The 17220-nt window shown below is 42.5% G+C and overlaps 1 protein-coding gene across 7 annotated transcripts in view; it reads left to right on the top strand.

Annotated features, from left to right (window-relative positions):
- Positions 1–17220, top strand: part of GANC (glucosidase alpha, neutral C) — a 64799-nt gene that overhangs the window by 30003 nt on the left and 17576 nt on the right. For all 7 annotated transcript variants that reach the window (XM_036445072.2, XM_045583563.1, XM_045583564.1 and 4 more), the window contains 7 exons: positions 4263–4498; positions 6316–6442; positions 7516–7595; positions 9938–10081; positions 11688–11784; positions 14876–14977; positions 16414–16657. In XM_036445072.2, coding sequence (XP_036300965.1) covers positions 4263–4498; positions 6316–6442; positions 7516–7595; positions 9938–10081; positions 11688–11784; positions 14876–14977; positions 16414–16657 — 1030 coding nt within the window. The remainder of the gene's footprint in view (positions 1–4262; positions 4499–6315; positions 6443–7515; positions 7596–9937; positions 10082–11687; positions 11785–14875; positions 14978–16413; positions 16658–17220) is intronic.

Raw genomic sequence — 17220 nt, 5'->3', positions numbered from 1 at the left:
GGGCAGTTGGGAGGGACCAGGTCTGCAAGGGAGGGCAGTTGTGGGCAATCAAGCCTGAAGGAGAGGGCAGTTAAGGGTGACCAGGCTGGCAGAGGAGGGAAGTTGGGGGAAAACAGGCTGGCAGGGAATCAGTTAGACATCAATTGGGCTGGCAGGGGAGTGGTTAGGGGGTGAGCAGGCTGGCAGGCAGAAGCGGTTAGGGGCAATCAGGAAGGCAGGCAGGTGAGCAATTGGGATCCAGCAGTCCTGGATTGAGAGAGGGATGTCCAACTGCCCATTTAGGCCTGATCCCATTGGATGAGGACAGGGTCGGGGGAGGTAAGGGCAGAGGGTGGGGTGGGAACCAGGTGGAGGGGAGCTAACCTGCATCCACTGCTTTTACATCTTGCATCCAGGAAAAAAGAGGAACAATTGTAATAATCTGAATAATAAAGATTTATTAAATTTTTAAAAAGATTTTTTTCTTGAATAATTGTATTTATTGCATGTAACATCATATTTAAAATCATTTTTCTTGAAAAATTAAGGTTTATTGCATGTAACATTATTATATTTAAAATCATTTTTCTTGAAATTAAAAAAGATGAATGGATAAAAAAAGATGAATGAATAAACAAAATGTAATCCTATATAATGAGAGGAATATGCAAATTGTCCAGGATGCCATAATATTAGGACCGCTCAACAGGAGTCATGTACAGCAGGAGCGGGTGCGCGGGGAAAATAAGATGCGCTAGGTCTTATTTTCAGGGGATGTCTTATTTTTCCAAGAAGAAGAATACGGTACACATTTATTGTTAAATGAAAATAAAGGAAATTTATTACCTGTATACAGTACAGTAGTATGGTAGTTGTCAACACAAACCAGACAAACTGAACCCTACAGTATCAAGAATTTACTCATTTATTCAATGACAATCATGTCATCATCTTCTGCAACATCATCATAACAATCCAATTCCTGAATTTCCTGGTGAATTTCTTGTGACTCCATTTCTTTCAGAATCAGTGGACCAAATCTCTCATGTTTAGCAATAGCATTTTTTTTTCTTTTTAAAACATTTATTTTTATTTTTTATTTTTTTAATAAGTTTTTATTGTTCATATTATTACAAATGTTCCTTTCCCCCCCCACCACCACCATTGCTCTCCACCAGGTTCCCACCCCACCCTCTGCCCTTTCCCCTCTCCCCATTGTCCTAGTCCATAGGTGCGCAGTTTATGTTCAGTCTCTTCCCATGCCCCCCTCTCCCCTTTTCCCCAAGAATCGTCAGTTCACTCCCCTTCCATACCTCTGATTCTATTATATTCAATAGTTAATATTGTTCATCAGATTTTTTTAATTTCCTTGGTTTTTAGATTCACTTGTTGATAGTTACGTATTTGCTGTTCATAATTTTTATCTTTGTTTACTTTCTCTTCTGAAAGAACCCCCTTCAGCAATTCATATAATTCTGGTTTGGCGGTGATGAACTCCTTTAGCTTTTTTTTTATTAGTGAAGCTCTTTAACTGGCCTTCGATTCTGAGTGATAGCTTTGCTGGGTAGATTATTTTTGGCTGTAGGTTCTTGCTATTCATCACCCTGAATATTTCTTGCCATTCCCTTCTGGCCTGCATGGTTTCTGTTGAGAAGTCAGCTGACAATCGTATAGGTGCTCCCTTATAGATTACTACCTTCTTGCTCTTGCTTCTTTTAATATTCTCTTTTTGTCTTTTGCTCTTGGAATTTTAATAATGATGTGTCTCGGTGTGGTCCTCTTTGGATTCCTTTTGTTTGGAGTTCTGTGCGCTTCCTGGACTTGTAAGTCTAATTCTTTCACCAGGTGGGGGAAGTTTTCTGTCACTATTTCTTTCAGTATGTTTTCGATATCTTGCTTTCTCTCATCTTCTGGGACCCCAATAATTCTGATGTTGGTTTGCTTGAAGTTGTCCCAGAGGTTTCTTATATTATCTTCAATTTTCTGGATTCTCTTGCCTTCTAGCTTCTGTGGAGGAGTGTCTTCTGGCTCTTTATGTTCCAAATCTTTGACTTGATTCTTGTGATCTTCCCTTCTGTTTTTAGGACTCTGTAAAATATTTTTTATTTCAGACAATGTATTCTTTATTTCTTGTTGATCCCTTATCATTTCTCGATGACTCCTTATTAATTCTAGTTGATCTCTTTTCATATCCTCATAGGCCTTATCCATCTTTTCTAGGAAATTCTTGAAAAACCTTATAAGCGTAGATTTGAACTCTATATCCAGACGCTTTTTGTCCTCCAGTTCTTTCGTTTGTGATCTATTTTGTTGTCGCATTTCACAGTTACAGATGGGACGGAGTTTCAGGGTGGAGCCTGCAGCTTTGGCTTCCGTCAGCCCCGCCCTATGCGGGTCCGTCAGTCTCGCTGCAGGCACCTCTGAGAGAAAGGTGCCCTTGATTTTCGCCTGCTGCCAAACAGTCTATGCTCTCCCACAATGAGCCCAGTATTGGGGTTCAGTTCAGTTGGAAGTGGAGTTGGAGGTGGCGTCCAGAGCAGTCTAGAGCCCCAGTCTCCTTCCCGTCAGGGCACTCCCGGGGCACAGCTGACAGTCCCTTCTCTGTGCGCAGTGTGCACGCCTCCGGGACCTCCTTTCGCCACTTCCCGGGGGTTCCGCCTTACAGCCCGGCTCCCTATGGCTGAGCCTGAGTCCCCGGGGTCTGGCTTAAAACTGGGGATCAGAGCAGTCGGGGGCCCAGCACATTCGGAGTTTTATCTCCTTTCTGCTAGGGAACGCCCGCCAGGCACTCGGCCTCCCTCCTCTCTGGCTCTGTCCTCTCTGCGCGCCGCGTCTCCGTACTTGGCTTTTCCAGCTCCTCCGCACTTCCTTCTGGTTTTCTCCTTGCTTCTCGTTGTAGAATTTCCAGTCAGTCAACCTTCCTGTAGTTCTGGGCAATGTCCGTTTTATATTTTAGTTGTATTTTATTGAAATTGTTGTGTGCGGCTGCGGCTAGGTGTTCACGTGGGTGCAGCCATCTTGGATCTCCAGCAATAGCATTCTGAGACAGAGCCTAGGGGGCCTTATTTTTGGCTATGCCTTATATTTCACTCAGAAGGAAACCTGTAAGTAGGTCTTATTTTTGGAGGATGTTTTATTTTCAGGGAAACACAGTATCACCAAGATGGCCTCCACACAGCCAAGCCCAGGGCAGCCTCCTGCAGAGGCACGTGCAGGCCTGCCCAGCGCTAACATGATGCTGCCTGCATGTGTCCCCACCCAGTTAATTAATAAATTTATATATACTTGTGAGGGGCTGTTTCTCTGTTTTCCGCGACCCACACGGAAAACAACAGGTTCCTGAGTGGAAAAGCTGGGGATTAAGAAATTAAAGAAAGAAAGAGACCAAGAGGCAGAAATAGATTCATCAAGCTGATAGGTGGGTGCCATCTTCTCTGATGGAGAGGCAGCGAGCGATCCGAGCCACGCAGCAGATTTATTTATAGGGTCAAAGGAGCTTATTTGCATTCTTAACTAGGCCCTAGCATTACTGGATTTACATATCTAGATCCGCGCCCCCCCTCCCCCGCCCTCATGGGGGTGTAACCCGGACAAGGACTTTGCCAGTGCCTTGGGCTCAGCTGACAATTTAAAGGAAGTCCATGTTCCTTCTCAGGCAGCCCTCCACATATACATTTTACTAATTTCCTTTTAAGTGTCAGAGTAAAGGAAATTAGTAAAGTGTATATATTAGTAAAATGCACTGGGCCACTAGTATATACATAAAATGGAATCTTAGCCATAAGGAATGAAATTCTGATACTTGCAACATGGATGAACCTTGAGAAAATTATGCAAAATGAAATAAGCCAGACACCAAAGGACAAATATTGTATGATTCCACTTATAAGAAGTACCCACAATAGGCAAGTTTATACAGCCAGAAAGTAGATTAGCAGTTACCAAGGGCTGGAGGATGAAATGGGTAATGAGAAGTTGTTGCTTGATGGCTGCAGAGTTTCTTAACAATTTGGCTGAAGAGGCAGGCATGTAAGTGAATTGCTGTGCTCTGAGGTATAAGTGCTGTGTTAAAGGCATCAGCCTAGTGCTATGGAAATAAGAAGGGAGTAAATTCTGCTATGAATGTAGGGGTGCATGCGTTCTTTCTGGTGTTCCGGGTTTCTTAGGATGTATTCCTAGAAGTGCTGAGTGCTTGGACCCTGTCGGCATTTAGAAAATGTTTTAACAAATACAGAATTATCACTGTGGTGGTAGTTGGCTCAGTTGTTATTGCCCTCTTTTAGGCACACAAGCCATGCCGCCTCTCTTCTCCTTGGGGTACCACCAGTGCCGCTGGAACTATGAAGATGAGCAGGATGTAAAAGCAGTGGATGCAGGATTTGACAAACATGACATTCCTTATGATGTCATGTGGCTGGACATAGAGCACACCGAGGGCAAAAGGTACTTCACCTGGGACAAGAAAAGATTCCCCAACCCCAAAAGGATGCAGGAGCAGCTCCGAGACAAAAAACGCAAGGTAAAATGAGCCAACATTTCTGAACCTTGTAGTTACAAGCACATTTTAAAACTTGATTTGATACATAAATGGAGAACTATCTTATTTTTTAAATGGTCGTGAAAATAGTACCTTCAAATGCAATTAAAACTGTGATGGCAGAAAAGTATGGTGACAAGGTGGTGACACCATCCATCCCTGCTTTAGCTGTCTAGGTCTCCATAAGGATCCAGGGGCCTAACTTTCAGGCCATTTGTTATGGCCACCCATGTAGGAGTGTGATGGATCCCTCTGCCCTTGGGAAATTTGGTTCTGATGTCAAGATTGATGACATCACACAGGTACCCAAGATTAATTAGCCAAAGAGCATATATGGCTAACCCATCAACACAGGCAACAGTGTGTTGATGGCCAGAGGGCAAGGGGCAGGGTCTGGGTGGAGGTGGGCAAAGGAAGAAGGTCCAGTAATGGGGATATCTCTAATAGTGTCAATAAATAAAAATAAAGTTTAAAAAACGATAAATATTCCTTACTAATTAGTCACATAGCAAGGCATGTGGGGGGGGGGGGGGGGTAAGGCTGGCTCCCAAGCTCATTTGAAATTGTCCTGAGAGAGCTGGGAAGGAGACAGCTCAGCTTTTACCGTGATTAAAGAGTTAGACTGGGGTGAAGATCCCTGTGCACGTACCAGGGCTTGTGAGTTTGAACTTTCTGATGGATGAAAGGAGGGAGCTTCAGGGCTTTCTTTGTCGGCATGCACAGATGTAGGAAGAAAGGTCAGGGGGAGTGGTGGGCTTGAAAGTTCTTAACAGTCCATCAAAAACAAGAGTTGATTTTTTTTATTACTCCATTTTTCCTGCATGCCTCCCTGATGGATTCCTCTGAAAAATCTGGCCAAGGAAAGAACTAAAACAGAAAATGGGGAAGGAAAAGGACACTGAAAGTGTATAATGGAAGGGTGGTGGTGGTGGTGGTGGTGATGGTGGTGGTAATAGCACTGGAATATTAAACTTTAGTATGTAGAATAGATTTAAATAGATATAAGGAAGGATGGTTAGAAGGTTCTAGTTAAATAAAATGGTATTGAGGTTTGAGACTAAGTGTAAAGAACGGGTGTCAGAGCCTAGCTGGTTTGACTCAGTGGATAGAGCATCGGCCTGTGGACCAAAGGGTCCCAGTTTGATTCTGGTCTAGGGCACATACCTTGGTTGCAGACTCCTCCCCGGCCGAGGTTTTGGTCAGGGTACATGAGGAGATAACCAATTGATGTTTCTGTCTTTCCCTCTCTCTTCTGCTCTCTCTAAAAATCAATGGAAAATATCCTCAGATGAGGATTAACAAAACAAAACAAACAAAAAAAGCAAACAACCAAATAAAAGCATGGTGTTAGAAAGGCAAGGAAAGGTGGTGTAGACACAGCTGTGATCACAGCTTTTCTCAGACTTCCTTCAACAATGTACCTATACCTTTGGGTTTTTAACATGCTATTCTCCTATTTTCCTTCCTGTTTGCTTTTATCAGTGTTATGTTAGCTTCTACACGTCTAGGAAGCAGAGACCTTGCCTACTTACTCCTTTATGTACAGCACCCAGCACCGCAGACAGATAGAAGCTCAATGCTATTTTTTTAAAATGTATTAAGCAGCAATAATTATTAAAGAGCAATGGCCTCGTTTTGACACCAATCTATATTTCTGAAAGCACACAAAATACTTCAGTGCTAATAGTAGTTGTTTCTGAGTAAAATTTGAACCCAAGAACTATGATGAAAACATATAAATGAATACATGGCTCACATGAAACTGATGAGATCTTCAAACCTTTATGTCCTCCTGACAGCTTGTGGTCATCAGTGACCCGCATATCAAGACTGACCCTGACTACTCAGTGTACACTACGGCCAAAGAACAGGGCTACTTTGTGAGGAATCCTGAGGGGGGAGACTTTGAAGGAGTATGCTGGCCGGGTGAGATATTACTTTATACACTTGTTTCCCTTGTTCTGTACCAATTAACGAAGGCTTCACAGCCACTGTTCTTATTCCTTGTAGATATCTTTTGCTACATTTTAAGCTCCTTTAAGAAATGGTATTACCTTCTTTTGTATCTTTCACAATACTGATACAGTGTACATTGTATCCATTTATCAGTCAATGGGTGAATAAAAAATAAACAAACCTCTAGCATGCTATTTCTCTAAGCAAATAAAAATGAAAAGCCAAGGAATGAGAAAAGGAGATGAAGAGAAAGAAAGAAAAAAGGCCACCTGGCTGGTATGTCTCAGTGGTTGAGCATAGAACCATGAACCAGGAGGTCATGGTTCGATTCCCAGTCAGGGCACATGCCTGGGTTTCAGGCTTGATCCCCAACAGGGGGCATGCAGGAAGCTGCCCAGCAATGATTCTCTCTCATCATTGATGTTTCTATCTATCTCTCTCTCTTCCTATCTGAAATCATTTTTTTTAAAGAAAAAGGGCCCTGCAGTCTCTTCCCCCTGCCATTCGTCTTTGCCCTGTTAGCCCAACCTTTTGACTTCCAGACTATCATAAGTGACCTCAGCTGCCTCTGGCAACTCTGGACAATTCCTTTCAGAAATTATTAGTTTAAAAGACTTGGTAGAAACTCTTTGAGGAAATCACCACTCTATCATAGCATAACACTCTATCATAAATCCTTGCATGTCAGAGAAACCCCATGAATTTCTCCCTTTTATTAGTAATAAACACTTCTCTGTTCTTTTTAAGAGCAGACAGGTCACTACAGACTACTTGCCATCCTTTGGGCCGTTTCAGTGAAGGACAGGCTCCACCTTGATACTTGGTCATTGGCATGCCCTGGGGTTGAAAGGCCTAGTAGGTTATCACTGGAGTCCAGTATTACCTCCATCCGCTACTCCCCAGACCAAACCTCTGTGTCAGCTGACTTTTATGTTTGATGCCCATTGACTGCCAAGCTTTCACATCTGATAGTCCTCCTTACTACACATCACACCATGAGGACCACTGTTCCAAACAGGCTGTCTACTCTTGTAATTCCACAGGTCTCTCCTCTTACCTGGATTTCACCAACCCCAAGGTCAGAGAGTGGTATTCAGGTCTTTTTGCTCTTTCTGTTTATCAGGTATGTTTTTATTCATTTTCTCTTTCTTGATTACTTGACATGATGAAAGAATGAAAATAAGTAATTGAATAGAATTATACTGCTTCATTGAGTAGCCCCTAATATAATAAATACCGTATTTTCCGGCGTATAAGACGACCCCCTAATTTTACAGTTAAAACATAGGTTTAGGCCTATATTCGCTGTATAAGACTACCCCCCACTTCTGAGGCAACACCAGTTATTTTTTTAATTAAATTTTTAATGAATGACATTTTTTGAACATACTGTAATATACCGTACATTGACACGATAAAAAAGGTCTCTTCACAAATGGCAATGCCATAAACCGAGAAACAAGAAATCCAAAAGAGATGTTTTTTGGGATACTCGGCATATAAGACGACCCCCGATTTTCAGTTGACTTTTTTTCATTTCAAAAGTCATCTTATATGCCAGAAAATACGGTAATGCTTATATGAAAAGGAAAGGGTGGAATCACATTAATCTTTGGTGGTGCTAGGAGAGGTGCCATGTGTATTATTAAATGCAAAAAGCTATGATTTTGACCTCTATTACAATATATCAAAGTACTTAATTATAGAGATATATTAAATTTTGAAATTACTATATATTTTTATATAAAATAGCATTTTATAACTCTTATTGAAAAGTGATGATATATGTGGAAATATCTTGCAAAGTATGTCATTAAAAGTAAGTTATAATAATAAATTGATTCCTAAATCTTATAAAATCCACTGAGAAAACAGGAGAAGCCTCATCTAGAGAACTGTTTTCAACCAATTGTGATGATGATGATGATGATAATCCTATATAATAAAGAGGTGATATGCAAATGGCCATTACTCCAACACATAAGATGGCTGCCCCCAAGTGGACACAAGATGGCCCCCACAAGATGGCCAGCAGGGGAGGACAGTTGGGAGAGACCAGGCCTGCAAGAGAAGGCAGTTGGGATAACCAGGCCTTTAGGAGAGGGCAGTTGGGGGGGACCAGGCCTGCAGGGGAGGACAGTTACGGGCAATCGGGCCAGCAGGGGAGCAGTTAGGCATTAATCAGGCTGGCAGGGGAGTGGTTAGGAAGTGATCAGGCAGGCAGGCATAAGTGGTTGGGAGCAATCAGGCAGGCAAGAAGGCAAGCGGTTGGGAGGCAGCAGTCCTGGATTGTGAGAGGGATGTCCAACTACCCTTTTAGGCCCAATCCTGATCTGGCAGACCCAAGATTTGAACTCAGTTCTGTTTGTTCCAAACCCAGCTCTTAACCATTCAGTGCTAGTTCCTGAGCATCATGTATTAGGACACAATATAAGAGAAGTATGAACAACACTTGTGCCACATGCTCATTCATTTCCTTGTTGTGTTGTCTACGGCTTTCACATTACCAAAGCAGAGTTGAGTTAATGAAAAAGAGATCTTATAGCCCACAAAGTTAAAAAACTGGTTCTTTTCAGAAAAAGACTGCCAACCTTGCCCTATATGGTGCTCAAGAAGAACAGTGAAGGTACTTAAATATTGAAAATCATATAGCCTTGTTCATAGACATACACATTTAGAAACAGTTAAAGGTAAAGAGTCAAAAGAAAACACATGAGCCTCCTTTAGGCATTTGAAAGACTATCATGTGGGTGAGGCAATAGATGTATTCTGTGGTATCCCAGAAATCAAGCTAGACCTTGTGAGAGAATGTTACAATGCAGAAAATAATGGAATGAGCTGCCTGAGGGACTCCTTGTCATTGTAGCTATCGAGTCAAATGCTGAGACCAGGGATTATATAAAGAGATTGTAAGACCATGACTGGATGACTCAGTCGTCCTTTCTCACTCTATATTGACCAATTCTATGTAGAAAATAAACTATAGATCATACAAACAAGCAGGCATTTTAGCTGTCAAATATTTCAAAGTATTAGAGGAAAAGCAGAATTTTATCTTGCACAACTACAATTGCCCTTCCCTCAGTTTAGAGTTGTAGCAAATTATGGATGATAGAGCTTAATTGTGATCATTCACAACCTTTCCTGTGGGGGTTCTCCAGGTAGACCTCAGAGTACACTTGCTGGGAAATATGTATTTCACAGACAGTTGAGCACAGTATTCTTCATTCATCAACAAATACTTTTTGGAAACCTTTTATGGTTCGGGTGTCATTCTGGGTGTTTGGGAACTATCAGTGAACTCCCTGCCCAGTAGAGCTTTTCATTCTAGCAGTGGAGCTGAGGACAGAGCATAGATAATAACATAATAATAAATGAAATGGAGTAGGAAAGAGGAATAGGAGCAGCTGTCATATTAACATAATCACTATAGAAGTAGTACCTTGACCAAGATTTATTTCCTAGGGATCTACTGACATCCTCTACATATGGAATGACATGAATGAACCCTCGGTCTTTAGAGGGCCAGAGCAAACCATGCAGAAGAATGCCATTCATCATGGCAACTGGGAGCACAGAGAACTTCACAACATCTATGGCTTTTATCAGGTAAGACAGCCAAGAAGAAGCCAACTGTACCCATGTACCCTGCCTTTTGAGCTGAAAGTTGTTTCCTTTGTAATAGCCATATTATACTGTTCATTTCTCTTTGTGTGTCTCTTCTGCAATTAGTCTTACCGGGTTGTAGCCAATATAAGACTCATTTCTCCTTTTGTACCTTTGCTTTCTATAATGAACTTGATGAATTCATAGATATTGTAAGAACAGAAACATCTTGGACAGGAGCCATTAGTAAATAGTATTGCATGCTACCTCAAAACTTTTATTGCAGTAAACAAACCATGTGTAAATACATAAAGGCAATTAGGACAAATGTTCTTCAATTCTACAAATTTCTAAATACATTAAGTCTTACATAATTTCATAAGTACACTTTTTAAAAGTAGAAAGTCTTAAAGACTCAGCTTTCTCAATAGAATTGTCTTCAATTGGCCAATCACAATAGTTGGCAAACTGTGGTTCCCAAGCCACATGCGGCTCTTTAGCTCCTTGAGTGTGGCTCTTCCACAAAATACCACATGCGGGCATGTACAGTGTGATTGAAACTTTGTGGTCCACGCGCAGAAGTCATTTTTCCGGCACTCAAAAGAAATTTCAATCGTTGTACTGTTGATATTTGGCTCTGTTGACTAATAAGTTTGCCAACCACTGGCCAATTACATCTAAAAGACCCAGGCATGTATAGAGATTCTACTTAGTAGTCACTGGCCCTAATTTATACATTATTTTCAGAATATAACTGTTCTCATGGCCCTCCCACCAACTGGTATTTTCCAGTGGGAGCTGCTGGCTAGGTATAGCTTTGTTTTCTTTGTTTACTTCTCTAATAGCCTCTTGCTATAATTGCAAATAACTTTAGCGAGTTTCCTTATGTAGGCCAGAGCCAGTCACTTAACCTCTCTGAATCTCAGATTTTTTTTTATTAATGAAGACTATCTCAGAGGTTGTTGTGTAGATTATAAGAGAAAATCTTATAAAATGCCAGATAATAGTAAGCACCAAAAGGCTTGTTCTGGCCTGTGGAAATCAGGCCGAAATCAGCAGTCCGACATCCCCCAAGGAATGTTTAGTGTGCAAAGCTGCAGGCAGCCAGGCACCCCGCCACTCCCTCTCATCTTGGCCCCACTGTGCCTGCCACTGCCATAGAGGCAGGAAAGGTTCATGCTGCTGCAGCTGCGCTCGCCAGCCATGAGCCCGGTGTCTGGTGCCTGTCAGTCAGCTGAGCGGTGCTCCTGCTGTGAGAATGCACTCCAGGGCAGCTCCTGCATTGAGCGTCTGCCCCCTGGTGGTCAGTGCACATCATAGTGACTGGTCAAACAGTCGTTCAGTCTTTTGGTCGTTCAGTCATTTAGGCTTTTATATATATATAATTCCATTGCTATTTTAATCAAATAAATTTCCATTATTTTAATAATGGAATTTAGAGTAGTTTCATTACATCATAAAAATTGTTTGATGGATTTATTTTAATATTTCCCATTTCACACCCCCACCAATTTTTTTTTTTTTTGCATGTTAAGTAGTTTATTGGGGATGTCTACACAATGCCTTAATTCAATCATCTACTTGACATTTTTCTCCTTTGACTTTATAGCAAAAGGCTACTGCAGAAGGACTGATACAACGATCTAAGGGAAAGGAGAGACCCTTTGTTCTTACACGTTCTTTCTTTGCTGGATCACAAAAGTATGGTAAGGAATAGCTCATAGGATCAGACTTAAAAACACAAATTTTTATAGAGCTGTTAATGCCTTCCTTTTCAGTAGCCATTGGGCAGGCCTTAGATGTGCCCTGAAGTATGTATTTTTATCCTATGATCAGAGTAAACCAATTTTAATAAAGTACATTTACTCATTTCCCACTGAAAAAAATTTCCACTTAATTTTTGGGTGAATGACTTCAGAGTATCTGTTTGCAGGGATGGTTATCTCTGATTCTGCCTCTTTGACTTATCAAAACTAGGGAAAATACACTTCTAACACATTCGTTCAAACACTTGTTTCACTCAGCAATATGCCTTAAAATAGACCTAGCTGTGGCTTAAGGTCAAGTTCATCTATAACTGGATCTGGTTTACTAGCTAATGCAGATCTAGTTTAACTTTACCACCCTGTGGCAGGAAGGCTATTTTAAGTCCCCAGGCACAGATAACTGGGAGCTTAGTTCTCGTGTGAAGAATCCAGCCTTTACTAGGCCTCCTACTCCATCCCTGCAAATTAGGCCCTGTGGTACTCAAGAAAAGGCTAAAATATTGTCATCTTAAGCAGAGATTTATATACAGATTTTCTCACCACAGTATTATTTCTTTAAACAAAAAAATAAAATCCAAGTATGTAAGGGAATAGTTATAAAACTATGGTATATTTATATGTTAGACTGTCATAAAGTATATTTATATGTTAGACTGTCATAAAGTAAAACTAGAGGCCTGATGCATGAAATTCATGCACTCGAGGTTGGAGGGGGCGGTTTCCTCAGCCCAGGATGTGCCCTCTTGCACTCTTGCAGTCTGGGAGCCCTTGGGGGATGTCGTGGGGAGCGGGCCTAAGCTTGAGGTTGGACATCCTTAGCTCTGCTGTGCAGGTGGAAGAGGCTCCCACCACTGCCACTGTGCTCACCAACGGTGAGTCCGGCTTCTGGCTGAGTGGTGTCCTCCCTGTGGGAGAGCACTGACCACCAGGGGGCAGCTCCTGCATTGAGCCTCTATATCCTGGTGGTCAGTGTGCATCATAGTGACTGGTTATTCCACCACTTGGTCAATTTGCATATTAGCCTTTTATTATATAGGATAGCCTTAATTGCATGAGAAAATGTTTGACATCATGATAAAAGGAAAAAAAGCCTAAATATATTTATATATCATCCTTACTACCATGCCAGTATGGCCAAGGGTGAATCCAAGTGGGGGCAATGAAGGATTCAGAAAAGATAGACAAGAGAAGGAAAGCAGGGACTCAGTGGGATGCTGCTTCTCTGCTGGGGAGCCAGTAGCACCATGGACTACAAGCGTGACTTTATTTTATAGCCAATGCCACAGGCAAAGTAAAGGCTCAAGATATTTACAGCATTCCCATGGGTTTCAATCCTACTCAATTACATGCACCTGATCAAACTTTGTTTACCTGCACCCTATGTCACTTAGACACGTGTTCAGACCATGGGTTCAAGTTTACAACTATAGCTATTGGCTATAATTGTGCTGGGAAGGCTCTGTCCTCCACACTGGTACTTGCAAAAGAGGACTATGCCCTCTTATCAGTCCAAGGCTTGAACCTGTCCAAACTCTGTAGCCACGCCCCACAATCCTTATTTTGTGTGAGTGTATATTTCTACTAGAGGCCCAGTGCATTCTCAAGCACCTCTTCATCATGGATGCACCACATTCTTTCCTCTTCCCTGTCCCCAAACCCCATTTTCTACTGCCCATCCCCCCGTTCTGGGGAGAAGGTGGTAGGCTTCGCACTCAGCGTGCAGGTGCACACTGACTTGAGACACAGTGGGGTGGGAACTGGAGGTGGGGCGGGCACGGGCTTGCTTTTGGGCCACAGCAGAAGCAGGAGTCACGACCTCTCAAGTGCGCAGGCCGCCAGGGTGAGGCCTGGTTAGTGCTGGGAGCTTTGCCCAACCACTGCAGTGGGGTACCTGGCAGTGCAGCGCCCTCCATTGAGGTGGCCCCTCCTCTCAACCTCTGCCTCAGGGCTGTGGGTCTGTGATCCTCCACACAGGCATCCTTCCACGCCGATAGACATCACCTCCTGCTTCCCACGGGGCCAATCCATGTTTTCGGGCCACTGCAGAACCTCGCTCTCTGCAGGCGAGGCAGATCCCCACCCACTGGCCCCCTGTCCTGGCCCAAGCACCCTCTGGTGCACCCCACTTTGGCACCACTCTGCGCCCCTTGGGCCGCCAGCCTCCTGGCCAGCCACTTCACTGAAGCCATAGTGCTCACCCAGGAGCCATCCCTCAGGTGGGCCAAGGACAAAGCCCAAAGGGAGTGAGTCTTGAACCCCCAGATCCTATTGTCTGGATTTCCTCCCACACCTCCTCTCTGTTTCACGTCTTGAACAGGCACCAGGTTCGGGCACCTTGCGGCTCAGCCACATGGCCTCCCAGCAGACCTGTGGATCTGTGGCCAGAGGCCCGGCCTGGGTCTCAGCAGCCCCATTCCTGCTGGAGAGGGCTGTTGTAGGAGAACCAGAGCTCCCCAACTCCAGAGGAGGCACCACAGGCTCACATCCCCCGGCTGCCACCGCCCACCCACCTGAGCCTGCTGCGCACACAACCTGCTAAATTGGTGGTTACATTACGGAGTAACAGATAATTAGCATATTCCTCTATTATTATATAGGATTCTAGAAAAGACTAATTTATAATCATAGAAATCAAATCAGTGATTGGGTAAGGTGGGAGTTATTGATTGAAAAGATGGAAACTTTTGCTGTAATGGAAATGTTCTATACCCTGCTTGTGGTGATGGTTGCATGGTGCACACATTTTAAAACTCCTCAAACTCTTCACTTAAAATACATTCAGTTAGACTTCAAAAATAAGTGATTTCAGAATATTTTTGCAATTTATTTTGTTGATTTTAGTAACTTTTCACATTAGAAAATTAATATATTTTTATTGTGGAAGACCAGAATTTATATATTTTAAGGTAAGGAAGAAATGCATTTCTTGATATTAATTGTGTCTATACAAATAAGGAATCTAAACATGAAATCAAGGGCATGGGCTGATTTGTGATTTTTTTTTTTAATACCTTGTTACTGGTGTCCAAAGGTGCTGTGTGGACAGGCGACAACAGAGCAAAATGGAGTTACCTGAAAATTTCTATCCCTATGTTACTCACTCTCAGCGTTACTGGGATCTCTTTTTGTGGAGGTAAGATGATACCCTCAGTTTTGAAGTAAGAGAAAATAAAAAATGAGGGTGTTTTTGTCAAAGCTGGTCACAAATCCCTTTTCATTGGTTGTTTTGGATAGGTCTGAACGTGGGAAAAAAATATGAGGAAAGTGGAGGGGAGATTAGAGAGGAGAGAAAGGGTAGCTTCCGAGCTGTTTTGTTATGCCCTCAATCTGAGTTTGAGGACATAAAGTTAGGAGGGGGCCAAAGTGCTGCTTTCCTCATTCTATTATTGCTTCCTCAGCCACTCTTGGTAACTGTGTTTCTCATCCTGAAATATGCCTTTCTTTTTGAATGAAAAATGGAAAGAACTACAAAGAATTTTGCAAATAAGAAGTCGGCTTTATAGAAAGTTTTTACTCTGCAAGTTTAAAATTCTGAAATATTTTTACTGTAATATATATATATATATATATATATATTTCATCCCCTTGGGAAATATAAATTTAGTTAAAATAAGATTCCCTAGTGTGACACCTCGCAAATCCAATAATTCTCTGCAGATGAGAGATCTAAATATGGAAGGTGCTCAGGAGGGCAACAGATCCAGCTGCTCCTTCTTTTCTCTAGGAATAGAAGTGACTTAATATCACTTTTTGATAAGTGTGTTTTTATGGCATTAGTCCATACAGGGAATATGTATATTGCTTAAGGACTAACCATGAAATTCTACTTAAACCTCTCATTGTCATTATCTGTTTCTCTTTAGCTATTTCTATAATAAATGTTCCTCCTAAAATCAGACTTCAGTTAGACTTCAAAAATAACTAATTTTTATCTTGCCCTAGCTGTTGTTTCAAAGGAAATCAATTGCCAGCCCTCCTCCTCCATCCCACCCCTAAATACAGACATTGACTCAGACAGACATTTTGCAATTTCTGGGTTACCTGGGTTCAGGAACATACCTGAAAGTTGATCTTGCAGTAAAGCCTCTGACCTTTGACAAGATTAGAATGTAAAAGAGTGTACTGTCAGGTCCCCAAACAGGCAGTTTTTTACTGTGCACTCCCTAATTTGAGGCCTCGGTTTCATTTTGAATGCATACATAGCACCTTTCTCCTGCCATTCTTCAAAGCCGCATTTTACTTGAGTGCATCATTTATTAGAAGCTTGGTTGCCTCACAAGCCTTTCTTTTCTTTTTTCTTTTTTTTTTTCCCCCCAATCCTCACCAGAGGATATTTTTTCCATTGCTTTTCAGAGAGAGAAAGTGAAAGGGAGGGAGGAGAGGGAGGGAGAGAGAAAGAAACGCATGGATTGGTTGCCTCCCACATGCTCCTTGACCAGGGGGTGGAGAGCGAACCCCCAACCCAGATGCATGCCCTCAACCAGAAATCAAATCCACAACCCTTTGGTACTCTAAGTACTGAGCCACACTGGCCAGGACTCACAAACCTTTCTTTGACTAATAACTCAGCTGATGTTGGTGGCTTCGTGGGGGATCCAGACGTGGAGCTGCTAGTGCGTTGGTACCAGGCCGGAGCCTACCAGCCCTTCTTCCGTGGCCATGCCACCATAAAAAGCAAGCGACGGGAACCCTGGCTCTTTGGGAAGGAACACACCCGGCTCATCAGAGAAGCCATCAGAGAGCGTTACACCCTCCTGCCCTATTGGTATTGTCTGTTCTACTGTGCACATGTGACTGCCGAGCCCATCATGAGGTAAATAGGCTTCACCTGTCCGAGGCCCCAGCAAACAGTCTAACCAACCGCTGGGAAACGGAGTAATTACAGTGATTTCAAGAGAACAGGCGAAGGAAAGTCATGTTTAATCGTGTCACTCAGCTTACTGAACACCAACTGGGAGGAGGGTGCTGGCAGTGGAGGTAGCAGAAGATAACTCTGTGATTCAAATGTTAATCATTGATATGAGAAAGAAATAGAGCTTTTTCAAAGGAAAATGAAATGGATTTGTAACTGAATTCATTCAGTATTTAACCCATAAGCATCCTCTCATGAAGAACATTTTATTCTGCCAGTCTTGAGCTCTATCTCACCCTTAGGACTAAACTGTTCCAAGTTTGAGGTGAACATTTTTCTATTCTGATTGTATTTGGAAGGCAGAAATGAAATACCAACTTTTTAAGCTAGAGGAGGAATCACACATACTAGGTCTCCTGGATCCTCCATCCCTAAACCTGGCTCAGATCAGAATCATCTGGGAGCTTCTTAAAAAATACAGATTGTGCCAAAACCGGTTTGGCTCAGTGGATAGAGTGTTGGTC

This window comes from Pipistrellus kuhlii, unplaced genomic scaffold (assembly GCF_014108245.1).
Source record: "Pipistrellus kuhlii isolate mPipKuh1 unplaced genomic scaffold, mPipKuh1.p scaffold_m20_p_1, whole genome shotgun sequence".
Classification (NCBI taxonomy): domain Eukaryota; kingdom Metazoa; phylum Chordata; class Mammalia; order Chiroptera; family Vespertilionidae; genus Pipistrellus; species Pipistrellus kuhlii.
The sequence above is the reverse complement of the archived record's forward strand: the minus strand, read 5'-3'. Positions and strand labels throughout refer to the sequence as shown.